Source organism: Pleurodeles waltl, chromosome 6 (assembly GCF_031143425.1).
Source record: "Pleurodeles waltl isolate 20211129_DDA chromosome 6, aPleWal1.hap1.20221129, whole genome shotgun sequence".
In the NCBI taxonomy this organism is placed as follows: Eukaryota; Metazoa; Chordata; class Amphibia; order Caudata; family Salamandridae; genus Pleurodeles; species Pleurodeles waltl.
The window spans coordinates 869053475-869073339 of record NC_090445.1 but is presented as its reverse complement, the minus strand read 5'-3'; the positions used below and the strand labels follow the sequence as shown (position 1 = coordinate 869073339).

Sequence of the window (19865 nt, the reverse complement as noted above, 5' to 3'; positions counted from 1 at the left end):
AGACAACTACAGAGGAAAACAAAGGAGCAGATCGTGCAAGTGGTGCGGCGGCCCGGCACCACACCCTACCACCTGCCCCGCGTGGGGAAAAATCTGCAGCGCGTGTGGAAAGTACAACCATTTCGCGAAAGTCTGCAGATCCACACCAAGACCAATGACCAACACCAAAAAAAAAAGCATCAAAATGGTTGAAGCCACGCAAGACTCGGACAGTGACATGGACAATGACCAGCACACAGTCCACATAATACACGCAGTCGGAGGGCGCCGCCTCCCCACATGCCAGGTCAAGGTTCAAGGGTCTTCAGTCCCAGCTCTGGTGGACACAGGTGCATCCATCAACCTAATGGCCATCAACATATACAATGAGCTACCCAAACCACCACCGGCTCTCTGACCCACCACCATTCAAGTCTTCGCATTCGGGAATAGGCGACCCCTAGAGATAGCGGGGTCATTCACGACAGAAATCTCCCATGAATCCACCGGAATAGCGCGAAAGTGTATGTCTCCAAAGACGGCGCAGGATTCCTACTAGGTTGCCAGACAGCACAAGACCTCGACCTAGTACACTTCGCATTCAGCATACAGATGAACACACTCAACAACCTAAAACAGGAGTTCCAAACACTATTCGAAGGAATCGGCTGCCTAAAAGGTCCTCCACATCGACCACACAGTCACTCCCACAGCACTTAGACACCGCCGGGTAGCATTCCACCTGCGCCCCAAAGTAGAGCGCGAACTCCAACTCCTGGAACAAGCAGGAATCATCGAGAAAGTGTCAGGCCCAACTCCGTGGGTATCCCCCATCGTGGTCGCAAGGAAGCCTAAACAACCGGAAGCCATCAGGATCTGTGTCGATATGCGCCTGCCAAACCTGGCAATTAAAAGAGAGAGACATTTGACACCAACTATAGACGACATCCTCAGCAAACTAACAGGATCATATTGGTTCTCCAAAATGGACCTTCGTTCAGGTTACCATCAGATCATGCTGCACCCTGATTCGCGGCCAATTACTACGTTTTCCGCCCACAATGGCCTGTGGAGATACAAAAGACTCAACTTCGGCATCTCGAGCGCAGCAGAAGTTTTCCAGCACGTCATCAAAGAGGTCTTACAGGGACTCCCAGGAGTCCTCAACGTAAGCGACGACATCCTGGTCCATGCCCCCACTGTCGAAACGCACCTGAAGAGGTTGCGAGCCGTATTTGCCAGGCTAGAAAAGAATGGTCTAACACTCCACCAAGAAAAATGTGAGTTTCTAAAGCAAGAAATCTGTTTCTTTGGATACCGGTTCTCAAAAAACAGAATCGGACCGGACCCTTTGAAGGTGAAAGACATCCAAAAAGCCCCAGCTCCCACATCGGTGTCAGGTGTCCGGAGTTTCCTGGGCATGGTAACGTATTGCGGCCGATTCATGAAAAATCTTGCAGACCTCACAGGCCCCCTACGACAGCTCACACAAGCAAACCACCAATGGGAATGGGGTAAGGAGCAAGAAGATGCTTTCCAAGCCACCAAGAGTGCACTTTCCGCTGACACCACGTTAGCATATTTCGACCCCCAACGCCACTCACGTGGTCGACGCCAGCCCCACGGGTTTAGGAGCTGTGCTAACACAAGCACAGAAAGGTGGAGAATGGGCCCCCATCGCCTATGCCAGCTGCGCACACACGCCAACGGAGCAGCGATACTCACAGATCGAACGAGAAGCCATCGCCATCCACTGGGTATGCCGCCACTTCCATCTCTATCTATATGAAAAAACGTTTTCGGTAGTGACAGACCACAAGCCCTTACTGCCCCTCTTCAAAGGATCATCCTCCAAACCGCCACCGAGGATTGAAAAATGGATCCTACAGCTCCAAGAATAGGACTTCTCACTCGAGTACCAACCAGGAACGAAGAACCCAGCAGACTTCCTGTCCCGACACGCTCGCCAAACAACACCTCAAGAAGTGGAAGAAGCCCAAGAGACGGAAGAGTATGTGAAGTTGGTAATAGAACGAGCACAACCCCTGCCAATACCACTCAGCGAAGTCACAACAGCAACCACCCAAGACGAATGTCTACAAATCGCCATAACAGCCACCCGAACCGGGGACTGGAGGCCCCTCCAACGCCCAGACTCTTTCCGCACACAAGAAGCCCAAGCCTGGTTGCATGCCCTATTCAACATACGTCAAGAGCTGTCAGTGAGCGAAGAAGGCTGCCTGCTGAGAGGATTCAGTCTGGTGATTCCATCCAACCTTACGGCCAGAACAGTGTCACTCGCACACAGAGCACACCAGGGCATCGTCAAAACCAAAGCCCGCCTCAGGAGCAAGGTATGGTTCCCAGGTCTGGACAAGCTGGTGGAAGACACAGTCAAGAGGTGCCTCGCCTGCCAAGCCAGTGGAAACCCAGACCCACCAACACCAATCACGGAAGAAGGACCCTCGGCACCGTGGCACAGAGTAAGCGCAGATTTTGGAAGCCTCCCCGACGGATCACACATGATCATAGTAATGGACGACTACTCGCGCTACCCAGAAGTCGAAGTAGTGCACTCAACATCCGCAAACACAGTCATCCCGAAGTTTGAAAAAATGATGGCCACACACGGGTTCTTCGTAGAGGTTCGAACAGACAATGGCCCTCCTTTTAACAGTCGCGAGTGGGCGGACTTCCTAGCGTCAACAAACACCAAACACCGACGCATCACACCCCGGTGGCCACAAGCAAACGGAGAAGTGGAAAGGTTCGTCAGGACCCTGAACAAAGTCGTCCGCATCGCCGTGGCGGAAGCAGAAAACCCGGAGAGAGCAATATATAATTTCCTAAGAGAGTACAGAGTCACGCCCCACGCAACCACTGGAGCCACCCCTAGTCAGCTGTGTTTCGGGAGACCAGTAACAGATGCCATCCCGCACCACCCATCATGGACAAACCAACCACCACCGCCCGACAGATCGACAGCGAAGAGATACAACACCAATACACAGGCGTCCATAAAGAGGAGATCCAAAAGAATAACCTTACAAATAGGCGACGCCGTCCTAGTAAAAGACCGCCACCCTGGAGGGAAGTTCCACCTGCCCTTTGAAATACGGCCGTGGACCGTGACTGCAGTGAAGAGCACCATGATAACAGCCCGGCGGGGACCAGAGACAGTAACCTGCAACGCAGCGCTGTTTAAACGTCTGCCCCAAACGACATCCACTGGAAGAGACAGAAGAAACACAATCGAAAAAACAGACTCGGACGTAGAACCTGCATGCCTAGAACCCACAAGAGAAGTACAGGAAGAACAGCCACAGGACCAACTTGCAGAAGCGACGGCACCCGACCTGAGCACAGAAAAGACCCAAGTGTCGGACCGGTCGAGAGAAGGGAGGTACATGCTGAGACAGAACCCAGGCCTGTTGCGGCGATACGCAGACTATGCGTGTGAATGACCCCAAAGAAAGGACACATCCGGAAGGAGAAGAGACTTTCGTTTCCTGTCCTCGGCCGAGTGAAATTGACAAGCATATCCTTTAAGTTTCATCTTGTTTGTATTTGTTTCCTATCCTCAACCGTTGGGGAGGGATGTAGTGTTGTGGCCGGAACTGGCCACCACCACTAATTTGAAGCGGAAGGGGTGGGTGAGAGAAACCCCCCTGCCCAAAGGTGTGGAATAGACCGCACGGGAGTGACGTCAGGAAAATGTATAAGAAAAAGGTGGGAGGCGGGAAAAGCAGTTTTGGAGCGAAGAGAGTTAATAAAGAGTACATACCTGAAAAGTGGCTCTGCGCGTCCTTTGCAGCCGGCGCGTGTGCAGCCTCTACAGTCTCCACTGGCTTTGGCCGTACAATAATGTAAACGTTTGATGTGTGTCCGTGCCTCGCCTCCTGACCTTTTACATGACTAGTGCTACAAATGTACTTTAACAAATACCCTCATGATGAATCACCAGGAGCAGATGCCGAAGGGGACAAAGCTCTGGCCTATTCCACCTGCTAGTAGCTCTAGTAGTGTGGACACCAGAACCAGACTCGTGTGGCGCTGGGAGAGCTGCTGACACGTGATACCCCATGACACCCACCATGCCTGCACAACAGCTGTGGGCGGAGGAGGTACAAATAAATTAATGAAATGTTATTAAGCGCACAGCTACACAAACCGCGTATCCCGGCGCTGAGGAGATGTCATCCCACCAGCTCTAGCTAACTTGTTCTGTCCTGACCCGCCACCCAAACCACAGGCCCGAAGCAGCCCGTGCACCAGTGCTTAAATTGAGCCGGTGGTTGCCGGTGGGGGGCACCAGCACTTATTTTTGGCGGCCAGCAAGTATATTTCTGTATCAGGCATTTACTGCGGGCAAAAGACATAAATAGGAAAGGCGGAGTAAGAAAGAAAGATGGAAAGGGTCACGGTCACAAAGGGAGAAAGCTGCAAGAGTGAATGAAGGTCATAAGAACATGACTATTTCAGCAACACAAAATGAACATTGTAATTGATACGTTAAACACACTTACAAACTTTTGAATTCAGTTACAGCTTCCTGGCGGGAGAGTTTTACTTTCTGTAGATCCTCTCGGCGAACGCTGTGATATTTCCTCCTGGCAAGAGCTTGTTCAGAGAGCGGTGTCTGCGAGATCTCTTGCAGGTATCCCAACAGCGCAGGCACAGAGATAAACAGCATACCCGTGGTGAACCATGCAACTGAAATTAGCAATTAAACATTTACTTAATCTTTGAATAAAAATATTTGTAACATATACACGCCTCGGAACATTTTAACAAATGCATGTCATTTGTTTCCTCTGTACCGCTCTTTGTGCTAATGTCCTTAGTTACACCAATTATAGCAAAGTACTAATACTACAATCAGGCTAGGTTGGAATAATTTAGTCAGGCTAAGTTTGACTAATTTATTGCTGCCAGGATGCAGAGATGCACCAAGAAACGTGTAGTTCAAGGAAGGAGCTTTATTTGTAGTTAAAGAGAAACTGCAAAGAACAATTAAGGGGTAGTAACAGCACACATTTCCCACCTCCTTTCTCTCCGCTTCCAACGACCATATGCCCACTCCACCCCCTGCATTCCACCACTTGTTTACCATTATTACACCCACGAACTCGATCGTCATCGTATAACACACATATAACACATCTTCCCCTTTATAAAGACAATGACATTATTTAAACAAAATTGAAACATTAGAGGCAAGTGGACATTGGAGCTTAGTAGAAAACCCCCCACAGTTGTAACAATTAAGAATACAATTTAAAATGTATAAACTTGGGGTTTCATCCTACACCTTACCCCGGACATAATCTTCTAACCACTTAGGTGGTTTCCTAAGTAGTTTTGGTCACATGGGCCCGTTTCATTCATAGCATCAACTGTTATTTCCATCACTTCCACTGCTTTCAACACCCTGAATGTCATTAATGTCCTCTTTAACCCTAGAGTCAACTTCAGCATCTTCCGCAGATGATACACCTGGAAACACCTCACTAAGAGTAGGAGTGACATCATCCGATTTGAATTCACGCACAGTATCATTAATGTTTGGGTTGCTAACATAATCAAGAGGATCCATAGTGTTAACATGGGATTTGACATGCATATCCTTCCACAACTCTGAAGGCCCAAGGACAATTCTGTTTAGATTCCACACTTTACCATTTCTTAACCTGACAGAGTTTCTCAAAACTTCCACAACTTCTACTGGTTCGTAAAACTTACTTACTCCCTTCGCCACATGAACAGGCTTTCTCACACGGACCCAATCCCCAACTTTGACATTTACATATTTAGTACTTTTCTTTGAATCAAAGTACAATTTGTTTTTTCTAGATTGGAATCAATCCTGTCCCTTGCATCATGTACCGACCAATCTACAATCCCAGCATGAAAAAGCCATTCAGGACTATATTTTGTCCCAGGGTTTCTCCTTCTCATTATTACAAATGGATAAACGCCAGTCATTTCATTAATCGTAACTCTATATGCCCACACAGATTTACCTAGTTGCGTAATCCAATCAATGTTGCTTGCAATGGCTAACTGAATAGCCCCTTTGATAACACGGTTGAACCTCTCAACCGTACCATTTCCACTTGGATTATATAATGAGGTGGTTCTATGTAGTACTCCAATTCTATCAAAGTACGCCTTAGCTTTCTTAGATAAATACTGTACACCATTATCACTCAAAATAGTGGTTGGAATACCTTCAGAAATAAATGTTTGATCAAGAAATTCCAAAACAGAATCAGTGTCAGCTTGATCCCCAACCTTAAATACAGGCCATCTTGAGAATAAATCTATAAGAACTAAAACATACTTCTGAGGAGAGCCAATGGGACCCATAATATCAATAGCCACTGATTCCCAAAGATACTGAGGTTTAAAACCAACACACATCGGTGGTCTGAGAGTTTGGAGAGACTTATCAGCTGGTACACATTCAATAGTGGATCTGATAAACCTTTCCATTGGAATATCGATACCAGGCCACCAAAATATTCTCTTTATGGCTGACTTGGTCATGGTGATTCCAAAATGTCCCTCATGAGCAAGATTGATAACAACACTATATAGCCCAATAGGTGAAATTACCCTTTCTCCTCTCAGAAGCATACCATTGTCCTCCAAAAGTTCAGAATGGACCTCCCAATAAGGTTTAACATCTCCCTCCAACTCATTCTTATTTGGCCAGCCATTAACAACATAATTTAACATATTCTGCAGCGTAGTATCCTTCATCATTCCGCTCATCGAGCATCATGTACAAGTGCTACCTGGAACCCATTCCATAATTTATCTTCACATTCTTCCAATATCGTCGGCATTCTTGAAAGGAAGTTAGCAATTACATTTCCCTTGCCAGATACACATGTAATCTTATAGTCAAAATCTTGCATTTGCATAGACAATCTCTCAATCCTAGCAGAAGCTGTGATAGTCCCCTCAGTTGTCAAAATTTTAACAAGTGGTTTATTATCACATCGCAAAGTACATGGTTTTCCCCATAAAAATGCTCTAAAGTGTCTCAACGCCCATGCACACACTAAGGTTTCTCGTTCAATAGTAGAGGATTTTTCCTCCGAAGGGGATAGAGATCTGGAAGCATAAGCAATAATATATTAATTCCCATTCACATCAATCTGGGTGAGTACAGCCCCTAAACCTTTACAGCTGGCATCTGTGGTAACAATGGTTTTGGCAGATGGATCAAAGCTTCTTAAAGAAGAGATATTAATCAATGGCAAGCTTGATGTCACAGAAATCCTTTTCACATTGTAATGACCATTCAAATGTGTTATTATTCTATAACAATTGACAAATATGGAAAGTTTTCTCAGAAAAATTAGAAACGAATTTAGCACAATATTCCGCTAGACCCATAAAGGAACAAACATCATCTTTATTAGTAGGAGTGGACGCCTCCACAACTGCTCTGATTAAGGAAGATTTTGGCTTGATACCATTCTCATTAATTACATGCCCAAGGTAATTTACCTCTTTTTGAGCAAACATACACTTTGACAATTCAACAGACAAACCTCTAGATTCTAAAATCTGAAGTACACTGCGTAGTATATTATCATGGTCAACCTTGGTCTTGCCAAATACTAAGATATCATCTTGAACATTTTTTACCCCATCAAGCTTTGAAAACAACTCGAACAGCAAACGTTGAAAAACAGCTGCTGCAAGCCCAAACGGCATACGTTTGAATTGAGAACAACCATCAGGGGGTAATGAATGCAGTATATCTCAGACCCTTCGGACAAAGGAATCTGGTGGTACACAGAAGAGAGATCAATTGTGGAAAACCATGTAGCACCCTTAAGCGATGCAACCATCTCATTGATTTTAGGTAGCGGAAACTGATCAACAATAATGTTATTATTGAGATGGCGCAAGTCCACGCATAGCCTAATTTTGCCATTTTTCCACCTAGCTACTACTAAGGGAGATACCCAATCAGAAGCTCCTACAGGCTCAATAACACCTGAAGAAACCAGTTTAGTTAATCCTTTGAGACTTCTTCACGAACCATCAATGGTATGTTCCTAACTTTGTGAACTTTAGGAAAGGCTTTTTATTTCAACAAGATTCTATGCTCAAATTCCTTAAGTTTGCCTAGAGTATTGCTGAAAACACTAGGAAATTTCTTCAAAAGCTTATTCCCAAGACCTGTGCCTTCATCAAAAATTAATACCTTTTCCTCACCATTAGGGTCAAGAACCATGTTAAGCTTTCTTTGATCAACCCAACCAAGTACAGGGGGTCCTTTTTTTGCTATGTAAAGATTACCACGTGCCGATCTGTGCTTGAATCTGAAAGTTAACCATCTAAACCCTCACATGTAAATGCGTTCCCCGCTGTATCCTTCCAGATTGAAATCAGAAGGAAGTAAGTGCCCCCAATTTTATGCATAAATTGGGTTTTCCACAGATCTTCATTAACAATAGCATAGGATGAACCTGAATAAGCATACATTTTTAATGCCACCCCACCAATAGTCATGTCACACTCAGGTTTAGACTTAGGGCATCTAACACTGATATCCAAAACCAAATTCCTACACAAACTAGCTACTTTTCCAAGATTTGTTTCATCATCACCATCAGAAGTAATAGGATTGTAACTGTCAACCTCACAAACACAATTAATGCAATTCTTCTTCTTCTTGCACACTTTTGCATAATGGCCAATAATACCACAATTGCTGCATTTTTGTTTAAGTGCTGGACAGCTTTTGCTATTAGCTAAATGTTCTCTGCTATCACAGCGGTAATATTTAGGTTTGTCTGATTTTGTTTTCTTTGTCCCTTTTAAAGGAATCGTAGGTAGTCTTATTTTTTTATTTGCAGACAGTATCCGCCTCCTTTAATTATTTTTTCAATTGGACCGTGCATCTACTAGAAATTTCAGCCTTACGCACAATCGCTAAACATCATCAAGAGCAGAGTCACCGTTTATCCATAACCGCTCTTGAATTGCTGGATTGCAAGCGTGCATAACTACTTGATCCCTTATAAGTTTATCCTGTAAGGCACCAAATCTACAATCCATTGCCAATTTCCTTAGATCAGCAACATAATAATCAATGGACTCCTCTTTTTCCTGTTTACGTTGAAAAATATTTAATCTAGTAATGTTTATACAGACTTTAGGTTTAAAATGTAAGTCAAGGTCATGGATTGCAGCAGCAAAAACATTAGTGTCTCCAACCACATTGGTTTTGGTCAATTGTGAATAAGTTTTCAGTCCTCGAGGACCAAGAGAGTTTAATAAGATTATTTTCATTTGTTCAGGTGACATTTTCTTAGGTTCATCCTGTAGGAGGCTGGCCTGGCTTGTAGTGGGTACCAGAGGTACTTACACCTTGTGCCAGGTCCAGTTATCCCTTATTAGTGTATAAGAGGTGTTTCTAGCAGCTTAGGCTGATAGAAGGTAGCTATGGCAAAGCAGCTTAGGCTGAACTAGGAGACATGTAAAGCTCCTACTATACCACTGGTGTCATATGCACAATAACATAAGAAAACACATTACACAGAGTTACTAAAAATAAAGGTACTTTATTTTTATGCCAATATGCCAAAAGTATCTCAGTGAGTACCCTCAGTATGAGGATAAGTTATATACACAAGATATATGTACACAAACCAAAATTAGGTGAGTAATAGCAAGAAAAGTAATGCAAACAGTGTAGAATTACAATAGATTGCAATAGGAGCACATAGGTATAAGGGCAACACAAACCATATACTCCAAAAGAAGAATGCGAACCACTAATGGACCCCAGACCTATGTGAGCTTGTAGAGGGTCGCTGGGACTGTAAGAAAACAGTGAGGGTTAGAAAAATAGCCCACCCCAAGACCCTGAAAAGTAGGTGTAAAGAGCACCTACTACCCCCAGAGAGCACAGAAGTTGTGATAGGGGGATTCTGCAGGAAGAACAACCACCAGCAATGCAACAACAGTGGATTTCCATACCTGAGTACCTGTAAGACAAGGGGACCAAGTCCAACAGTCGCAACAGTGTCGAGAGTGGGCAGGAGCCTAGGAAATGCCAGCTGAGGGTGCAAGGAAGCTGCCACCTGTTGGAAGAAGCTTGAAGTTCTGCAAGAAAGAAGAGGACGAGGGACATCTCCTTTGGAATACTGATGCCCCACGTTGCGATGAAGCTTGCAGAGGTGTTCCCACGCAGAAAGACCGCAAACAAGCCTTGCTAGCTGCAAGGGTCATGGTAGAGGTTTTTGGGTGCTGCTGTGGCCCAGGAGGGACCAGGATGTCGCCACTTGGAGGAGGAGACAGAGGGGGCGCCCAGCAACTCAGGGAGCCCTCACAGAAGCAGGCAGCACCCGCAAAAGTACCTGAACAGGCACTTGGAAGGAAAGGGAACCGGAGTCCACGCGAAGTCACAAAAGGGAGTCCCACGACGCCGGAGGACAACTCAGAAGGTTGTGCACTGCAGGAAGGCATGCCAGGGACCCAGACTTGGCTGTGCACAAAGGAAATCCTGGAAGAGTGCACAGGAGCCGGAGCAGCTGTAAATCAAGCGGTATCCAGCAATGCAGTCTAGCGTGGGGAGGCAATGACTTACCTCCACCAAACTTGGACTGAAGAGCCACTGGACTGTGGGAGTCACTTGGACAGGGTTGCTGAGTTCCAGGGACCACGCTCGTCAGGATGAGAGGGAACCCAGAGGACCAGTGTTGCAGTCTTTTGGTGCCTGCGTTAGCAGGGGGAAGATTCCGTCTACCCACAGGAGATTTCTTCAGAGCTTCTGGTGCAGGGTGAAGGCAGGCTACCCCCAGAGCATGCACCACCTGGAAACAGTCAAGAAAGCCGGCAGGATTAGGCGCTACAATGTTACTGGTAGTCGTCTTGCTACTTTGTTGCGGTTTTGCAGGCGTCCTGAGCAGTCAGCGGTCGATCCTTTGGTAGAAGGTGAAGAGGGAGATGCAGAGGAACTCTGGTGAGCTCTTGCATTTGTTATCTGAAGAATTCCCCAAAGCAGAGACCCTAAATAGCCAGAAAAGGAGGTTTGGCTACCAGGTTAGGAGGATTGGCTACCAAGAGAGGTAAGAGCCTATCAGAAGGAGCCTCTGACATCACCTGCTGGCACTGGTCACTCAGAGCAGTCCAGTGTGCCCCCAACACCTCTGTTTCCAAGATGGCAGAGGTCTGGGACACACTGGAGGAGCTCTGGGCACCTCCCCTGGGAGGTGCAGGTCAGGGGAGTGGTCACTCCCCTTTCCTTTGTCCAGTTTCACGACAGAGCAGGGCTGGGGGATCCCTGAACCGGTGTAGACTGGCTTATGCAGAAATGGGCACCATCTGTGCCCATCAAAGCATTTCCAGAGGCTGGGGGAGGCTACTCCTCCCCAGCCTTCACACCTATTTCCAAAGGGAGAGGGTTTAACACCCTCTCTCAGAGGAAATCCTTTGTTCTGCCTTCCTGGGCCAGGGCTGCCTGGACCCCAGGAGGGCAGAAACCTGTCTGGGGGGTTGACAGCAGCTGCAGTGGAGACCCCGGAAAGGCAGTTTGGCAGTACCCGGGTACTGTGCTAGAGACCCGGGGGATGATGGAATTGTCCCCCCAATACCAGAATGGTATTGGGGTGGTAATTTCATGATCTTAGACATGTTACATGGCCATATTCGGAGTTACCATTGTGACGCTATACATAGGTAGTGCCCTTGTATAGTGCACGCGTGTAATGGTGTACCCGCACTCACAAAGTCCAGGGAATTTGCCCTCAACGATGTGGGCGCACCTTGGCTAGTGCCAGGGTGCCCACACACTAAGTAACTTTGCACCCAACCTTCACCAGGTGAAGGTTAGACATATAGGTGACTTATAAGTTACTTAAGTGCAGTGGTAAATGGCTGTGAAATAACGTGGACGTTATTTCACGCAGGCTGCACTGGCAGGCCTGTGTAAGAATTGTCAGAGCTCCCTATGGGTGGCAAAAGAAATGCTGCAGCCCATAGGGATCTCCTGGAACCCCAATACCCAGGGAACCTCAGTACCATATACTAGGGAATTATATGGGTGTACCAGTATGCCAATGTGAATTGGCAAATTTAGTCACTAGCCTGTTAGTGACAAATTTGGAAAGCAGAGAGAGCATAACCACTGAGGTTCTGGTTAGCAGAGCCTCAGTGAGACAGTTAGGCATCACACAGGGAACACATACAGGGCACAAACATATGAGCACTGGGGCCCTGCCTGGCAGAGTCCCAGTGACACAGACTAAAACAACATATATACAGTGAAATATGGGGGTAACATGCCAGGCAAGATGGTACTTTCCTACACATCCACAGCTAGAATGTGATTAATAAAATATTATTTCCATTCACTCTATTTTATTGTTGGAGAACATCCTGAAGGCCAAAACGCTTGAGGAGGACTAAGACTGAAGCTATGAGCACTCATTTTAGTGGAATTATGGATGTTCAATTTTCACTTTAAAAAACTAGTGCACAGTTCTTACCTCACCTCCAATACAAGCTTACTATGTAAATGAAGAGAAGTAGGCAAAACTAAGTGTTAAAAATACTTCAGATGCTGTTTGAAACAGTCAGTATCCTCTTTAGGGAAGTTTCCCAATCCTAAATGGCGGCACGTAAGGTCACATGCAGTGTTAGACATGATCTATTGTAGATAGAACATGCGCGCTGAAGTCATGTGCAGAATAGCTTAGGCTGAGAAGGAGTCACGCGCTGAATGCGAGCGCAGATACTCACCGACTCACTCACCCAACTGCGGTCAAAGGTAAAACCTTAAAAACTACCTTAACTGGATATTCCTTGTGAAGTTGCCTGCAGAATACATACGCCGCTACACAGGTTGCTTGCCGGGAGAATCGGAAGAGGCAGATGACGAATGAAGTGTAAAGCAAACACTGAAGATTCAGGGTTCATCCGTTCGTCGCCACATTGTAGAGATGCCACAAGAAACGTGTAGCTCTATTTCGTAGTTAAATAGAAACTACAAAAGAACAAGTAAGCGGTAATAACGGCACACATATCCCACCTCCTTTCTCTCTGCTTCCAACGACCGTATGCCCACTCCACCTCCCTACATTCCACTACGTGTTTACTTTTATTACACCCACAAATTCGAACGTCATGGTAACACACATATAACACAGGTTTCAACATTACAATGTCTGCTGGACAGTGGCCACAGATTGTTAAAAAGATTTAATTGAGAGCAATGGTGACTACCTTTAAATGAAATGAAAGGAACTGTGTGAATTACATTTGGTTCCCTTTTTAGGTGGAGCCTAGGCAGTGCATAAGTGCGGTCTCTCAACATGTAATCTACATCTGTGGGCTTGCAACACCACGCCCACCACTTTAATTCGTTCCTTAGCCTGCCTTTCACAATTCCCTTGATTTCATAGGTAAATGCTTTATGTTTGTCCTACTTTGAAGATGCTTTGTTACCACCTTGGAGACTGACCCTGTTAAATGGATTATTGGACGGTCGGCCATATACCTTTGAGTGGTGCACTACTTTTTTCTTTTGTCTCACCGATTCACACTGGGTGGCCGTATGTTGTTTCTTCCTCTTCCTTGTTTTGGGCATGCCGCTGTTTCTTTGTAGTCTCTGGACATAAAGTCTGCAAGCTGGAGGGGGTTCTTTTTATTTATTTAATTAAACAAAAAGGTTTATTTATAACAAAAATCGATCGGAGGAGCGCTTGCCTTGAGGACGTGAAGTTTCATGTAGTGCGAACTCGATCGGTGGATCGTTTTACATGCCTACATGAAGTTTCATATAGCGGGACTTCGATCTGAAGAGTGCTTTACATGAGTACCACTTACATACAAGTTTAGCAGCTGAAAAATATATAAACAGGAGCATTTAAAACAGAAACAAAAACAGAAATCCTCAAAGTGACTCTCCTGGCACAGCGGGAGAGCAGATACTACAATATTCACTATACTCGGAAAACTCACCCCCATAATGCTATGCAAGGCATTTCTTTTTTAACATTTTTTGCCTATCAACTCAGTCTGTGGTGGTCCTAGGACAAACGGACCACCACCAAACCGTTCAGCACAACACACTCTCTGTCTAAGTCATCTCTGGGTCCCCCACACTAGATTGGTGGGGGTGGGAGGGAGGCTCCAAAATAGTAACCTTTCCCACCATTCAATATCTTTTTAAGCTCTCTCATGGCTGGAACTTTTTTACAGCTGGGAGTAGTTTGTGTTTTAATGGCCTTGTTTGTAATAGTATTGCAGTAGGTCTGCTAAACAGGAAAATGTGTAAGGCACTACGCCCTCTAAGCGCTACATATATGGTTACACTACAGTACGTTCTACCATTCTGTTTTCATGTCATTACGCCCTCTACGGCCTGCCTATATGGTTGCATGACAATGTTTCTTACAAATGCTATTTTTATTATGGTATCCTCTAGGGGCTGTTCTGAGCATTACAATCAAGATACTACAATATTCACTGCACTCCAAAAATCGCCCCATAATGGTTTGCGTGGCACTCCTTTTACAAAACATTTTTGCCTATAAATCGCCCTGTGGTGATCCTAGGATAATGGGAACACCATCTCAGAGTCACTACACTAGGTTGGAGGCCCCCCCAAAAAACTAAACCTCACACGAGTCAGTGTCTTTTTAAGGGCCTTGTTTGTAATATTATTCTAGTAGGCCTGCTAGGCCTGAAAACGTGTAATGGATTATGTACTCTAAGTGCTAAATCTATGGTTACACTGCATTACGTTCTGCCATTCTGTTTTCATGTGGTTATGCTCTCTAGGGGCTGACTATGTTTCTTACTAATGTAATCTTTATAGTGGTGCCCTCTAGGGGCTGTTCTGTACATTACAGTCTAGATACTACAGTATTTGCAGCACTCAGAAATTTGCCCCATAATGCTTTGAGACTGCATAATATAAATAAAAATAATAATAAATAATGGCAATTTTTTCATTTTTTGCTGCAGATAGAGGAAGAAGGTAAATGGAAGTGCTTTAGTTATATGCAAGATCACTGGAATTGTATGGCAGAGAGGCCCAAATTATGCAGCAGGGATGACCAATTTATGTGGCAATAAAAGTCCAGTTATGCATTTACAACATTGATAGCTCTAACTCAAACAAATGCAAGACCTATTGCATTACAAATGCTTGTTTGACATCTTTCCCAAACAGTGGACAGTCAATAGCTTTTAAATACTTAAATGAGGCTCCACTTTGTGTTCGAGAATATTTAGTACACATCTGTAGGAGCGGAGCTTTGTCAGTGAGATTCAGGAGGTGTGTATCTCAATTTTCCCAATAAAAAAAATAAAGCAGTGGGTCAAAGGGTGAATGGATGAGATGACCTAGACTCGGGATGGACTATTACCATGAGAAGCAGGGTCCGTGGTAATTTGAATTAGATGGGCCTCTAGAGCAAATTTAGAGTTTGGCGAACACGTACTCCTCATTGCAATGGCAACCAAGTATCCTGTCCACTATACTGAAGTTCTACCGATCCAGTTTTGACTTAGACAGACCCACAGGTTTTACACAAACGGAATATAAAATGTACTCCATCACTGTAAAACCTTTTCCAGGTACCGTACAGGTCCCGTCGGATGTAAGCCATACAATTGTCTCTCCTATTTAGAGTGGACAGTCAGATGGCATTATTATTATTATTTTTTTACTGCCATACCTTCGGTCACTGCCAAGTATATACTGGTGAAGAGGGATAGTAAAAAAAGACAAACATTGGTAAAAAGCCAACAAGTCTTGACTCAATGACCTATTGGTTTTGCCAAAGGCTTTTAGTGATGCAGTGCAAAGCAGCTAAAGATTTATTTAAAAAAAAAATAAATAAACACGACTTTGATCTAGCTGTCTGCATCATTTTATAAGAATGTGCACCATTAATGCGTACACCTATAAAATGATGCAGGCACTTTTTTAGTATGAGGGACAAATACATGATTGGCAAGCTGGGATACAAATGGTGAGCAATGGGCATGTTTCGAACCCATTCTATGTTCTTGATAAGACAATATCCCATGCAAAAGACGGTACATGTGCTCTATAGTAGGCTTGTTGTAAAATGGACTAAGTATGACCGAACCCAATATAATATTTGTTTTATTATAAAACCTTTTATTGTACTGTTATTTGGGTTCCATTTAGCGGTTACCAGATGTACAAAGCAAACTTTGCCTACATAAAAGCAGGTGGTTTTGGCTTTATGCAAGGGCGAAGCGATTTTACTTTTTGGGTACACCATATAACACTATTCACTCAAGACCACACCAAGAAATGGCTCCATTGAATCTAACAGAACAAACAAAAGAAGGGAGACACAACACATGTAACTAAAGTAGCTATTTACCAACAAAGAACCAGGTTGCACATACATATTGCACCTTTGAAATTACAGCTGATATTTGCAAGGCCTCAAACGTGCAGAAAAGGGACATTGTGCGAGGGTGCGGGGGTAGTTGGCATGGATGGCACTGTGAATAGCAGCATGATCCCATTTCTCCTACCGTTGAAGGCGAGTCCACGCCTCACTGTCCTAAATACGAACAGCTCCATGAATGGGAGTTACAGAGGACCAACAGAACTTTGCCTATGACTGCAGATGAGTGTGTTTACAAGCATTTCCCCTAGATGTGGCCTGGTACTTCAGAACTCCCAAATGCTAAAGCTTAAAATGGTCAACGGGACCAGGAGTCCTTGATCTCTTTGCCGAGATGCATATCGAGACAGCACACAAGTGAGCCAAATACCTTGATAAACAACGCTTACCTGGGACCCCACTGGCACTTATCTTTCAACCTTGTGAATTCTTCCCCTTCTCTCTTGATTACTGGACATTGCTGGAATCAGTACTGTGCCTCCTGTACTGCCTGACTTTAACATGGCAGCACCACTTTAACATAGTCGCAACACAGCTATGTTTTTGCTGTTAGCTGAGCTTCTCAACGTTTTTCTCACAAACCTGATCGGACGGCTGTTTATTAGCCTTTACTTCTTTATGCTGATCATGCCCATTTTACTTCAGTGTACCTGTTATTCTGCTTTATAAAGGGAGAGAGAACATCATTACTGCGCTTTGTAGGAGGCTGGCCCTCTATGTAGTGTGCAGAGCGTTGTACACTGTGCAGAGGGCCTGGGTAACGACACGGTTTACAGAGGTAAAAAATAGACCAACTAATGCTCTAATGTTTATGGCAGCTTGGTCGAGTGGTTAGGCTTATCTTTGAGAAGTGCAAAGCGTTTCTTGTACTCACAGTATCAATAAAGCAAGATACACACTCAAAGGAATAACTCAAGACCAATTTACAAAAATACTTCAAATTTTATAAAATTGCTAAGACCATGATCAACAACATTGGACAAGTACTTTTTAAAGTTTAGAAAATGTCTTGTTTAATTACGCACCATAGGAATCAATGAGAGAAATATTTAAAAATACATATAAAATCAGGCAATGCGTTTACCAATATCTCCTTTTACGTCAAAGTCATGTGAACCAGCTGGGGAAGTTCAGGCAGTTCCCGGTTTTGGCGGGAAGAGCTGCTGAAAAGTCCTAAGCTTGTGCAGCACAACTGCGGGAGATCGCTTGGATAAGCAATGCACAGGTGGACTTCAAGGTGGGTCCAGTAGGTCCCCTTGGAGTGTAGAGGTCCCCACGGGTGGGGAACCCTTAGAGCACAGCTGGTTCTCTGGTGCAGGGTCCAGGGAGGTCTGGTGCACAGCAGATAGGTGAGCTAAGCGCTGGGTGCAAAGAGGCTCCTGGAAGCAGGAGGTAGGTCACTTGGAGAGCAGCAGGGCCACTCTGGATGCTGGCTCTGGTGATTTCTGAATTTCCTTGACTGGGGCTGCTTCCTGGTCCTTTTGGAGTCTGGAGCGGACTTTTCTTCTGGGAATCCAATGTTGGCAGTCGAGTACCCCTGGCTATTGCACGGTTCAGACACTGGAGGTCCAAGTGCCATCAAACATGGCATACTTGCAGGGTTTGTCCTCCGGGTCCATCAAGTAAAATTTGGTCCAGCTGCAGCCTCCGGTTTTTTGGTCAGCAGCCGGTCAGTGAACTGGACTTCACTGGTCCTTGCGGCATTGTTTCCAAAGAGTGATGCCTTCAGTCTGAAGGGAGATCTTTGGCAATTTTCAGAAATTGGACGTCCTTTGGGGATATTTAGTGTCTGCCTGATGTCCGAGCAACCCCACAGCAGCGATTGTCGAGTCCTAGATGCAGTCAGGCAGGGTTTGGTACCTTTTTCTTTGTGCAGCAGGACTGCAGTTCTTGAGCTTTAGTTTTTTTTTTTTTTTTTGTTTCTGGCCTTCATGTGTCCGTGAAATCTGATCTGTGGTCTAGGGGTGCCCACAAAATACAGCATTTAGTGGGCGTTTAGGGGAGTACCTAGTAGTGACCAATGGGTCATCTACATTAGGGTGGCTACACCCACCATGTGACCTCTTCCTGTGGGCCGAGGTCACTTCCCTATCCCAAATAGGCTATTTTCCTACAATGAGTGATGGAGGAAAATTAAATGGTGGGGTTATCACGCATGCAACACCTTAGGGGTGGTGCAAGCTGGGGGAGGCCATTCCTCCTGCCCTGTGCATTTTCCCCAATGTTGCTACTGCAAAGATGGGGTGTTTCCAATAGGGGCGGCCATCTGCTGCTATCACAAGTGATGGGGGTCGCGCTTCAAGGGTTGTAAACCCTTTGAAGCTCTTAGGCAGGGCTGTGCACATTCCTACGAAAGGAGGTGTAACACCTCTGCTCACAAAGGGCTTTGTTCTCTGGACCCAGAGAGCACAGGCTCTCACCCCAGGGTTCCAGAATCCTGTCTAGTGGTGGCTGGCTGGTAGTGACCAGTCTGCAACCATGCCAGGGTAGTCAGCTTTTGCAGGGGGGCACCTATAAGGTGATCTCTGGATGCATTTTACAATAAATCCAAAGCTGGGACCACTTTGGATCTATCATTATTAGATGTTTGATACCAAACACCACAGGGTGCAGAGTGGCCATCATGTAGCTGTGAAACTCGTACTGACCAGTGTCCAGCACATGCATGCAAAATGGCTGCTCTGTTACTATGTCCCAGGTTTAGCAGGGACACAGGGGCTTACTGCTCATGTACCTATGCCCACACATGTGGTACAGTGCACCCTGCCTTAGAGCAGGAAGGCCTGCCAGAGGGGTGACTTACGTATATTGCATGATGTGCAGTGGACAGGGCACACAATCTGTGTACCATGTCAGTTTTGCAATTTTAGGTTTGCACTAGGACACTCAGCCTGCAATGGTAGTGCTGGATGCACTTAGATTCAAAGTATTTTCAATATTACAGAGATGTTGACCACTCTTAAGGGTGGGATACATTTTTAGTGTATTAGGTATGATATCAGCTTACCACCAAATTAATTTGCATCATGATTTGAGAGAGCTTACTAATTGAAAAGCATGCCATTTGGCTTATCCTCAGCCTCATCAGATCTTCAGAGAGTTGTGAAGAGGTAGTTCAGAGAAACTGAAGGTGTCACACAGCCTTTCAGGATGACAGGATTGTTTACAGACCTGATCGGAAGCAGCATAATGAAAGGTTGCATAAAGTATTGTACATTTTGACTCCAAGTGTTGATTATCTTGGTTAGAAAATATGGGTCAATAATGTTGAACTTAAAAGGAGTCTTGTTGAGGCCACTGTAAAATGTGCTCCACCTGAGAACAAAGGTCAGTTACCATCTTTCATTGCAATGTTACAATTTTACACAAGACTTATTCCCAGGTGTGCTGAGGAAACGTTTAATATAAGGAAACTTTTGAAAAAGAATGACAACATTTGAAAGGAGTGATGTGTGGGCA

The 19865-nt window shown here is 45.1% G+C and overlaps 1 protein-coding gene across 2 annotated transcripts in view; it reads right to left on the bottom strand.

The window, feature by feature from the left end:
* The window catches only part of ZFYVE27 (zinc finger FYVE-type containing 27), a 314413-nt gene that overhangs the window by 233483 nt on the left and 61065 nt on the right, over positions 1-19865 (bottom strand). For both annotated transcript variants that reach the window (XM_069239634.1, XM_069239635.1), the window contains exon 4: positions 4506-4692. In XM_069239634.1, the coding sequence (XP_069095735.1) occupies positions 4506-4692 (187 nt within the window). The remainder of the gene's footprint in view (positions 1-4505; positions 4693-19865) is intronic.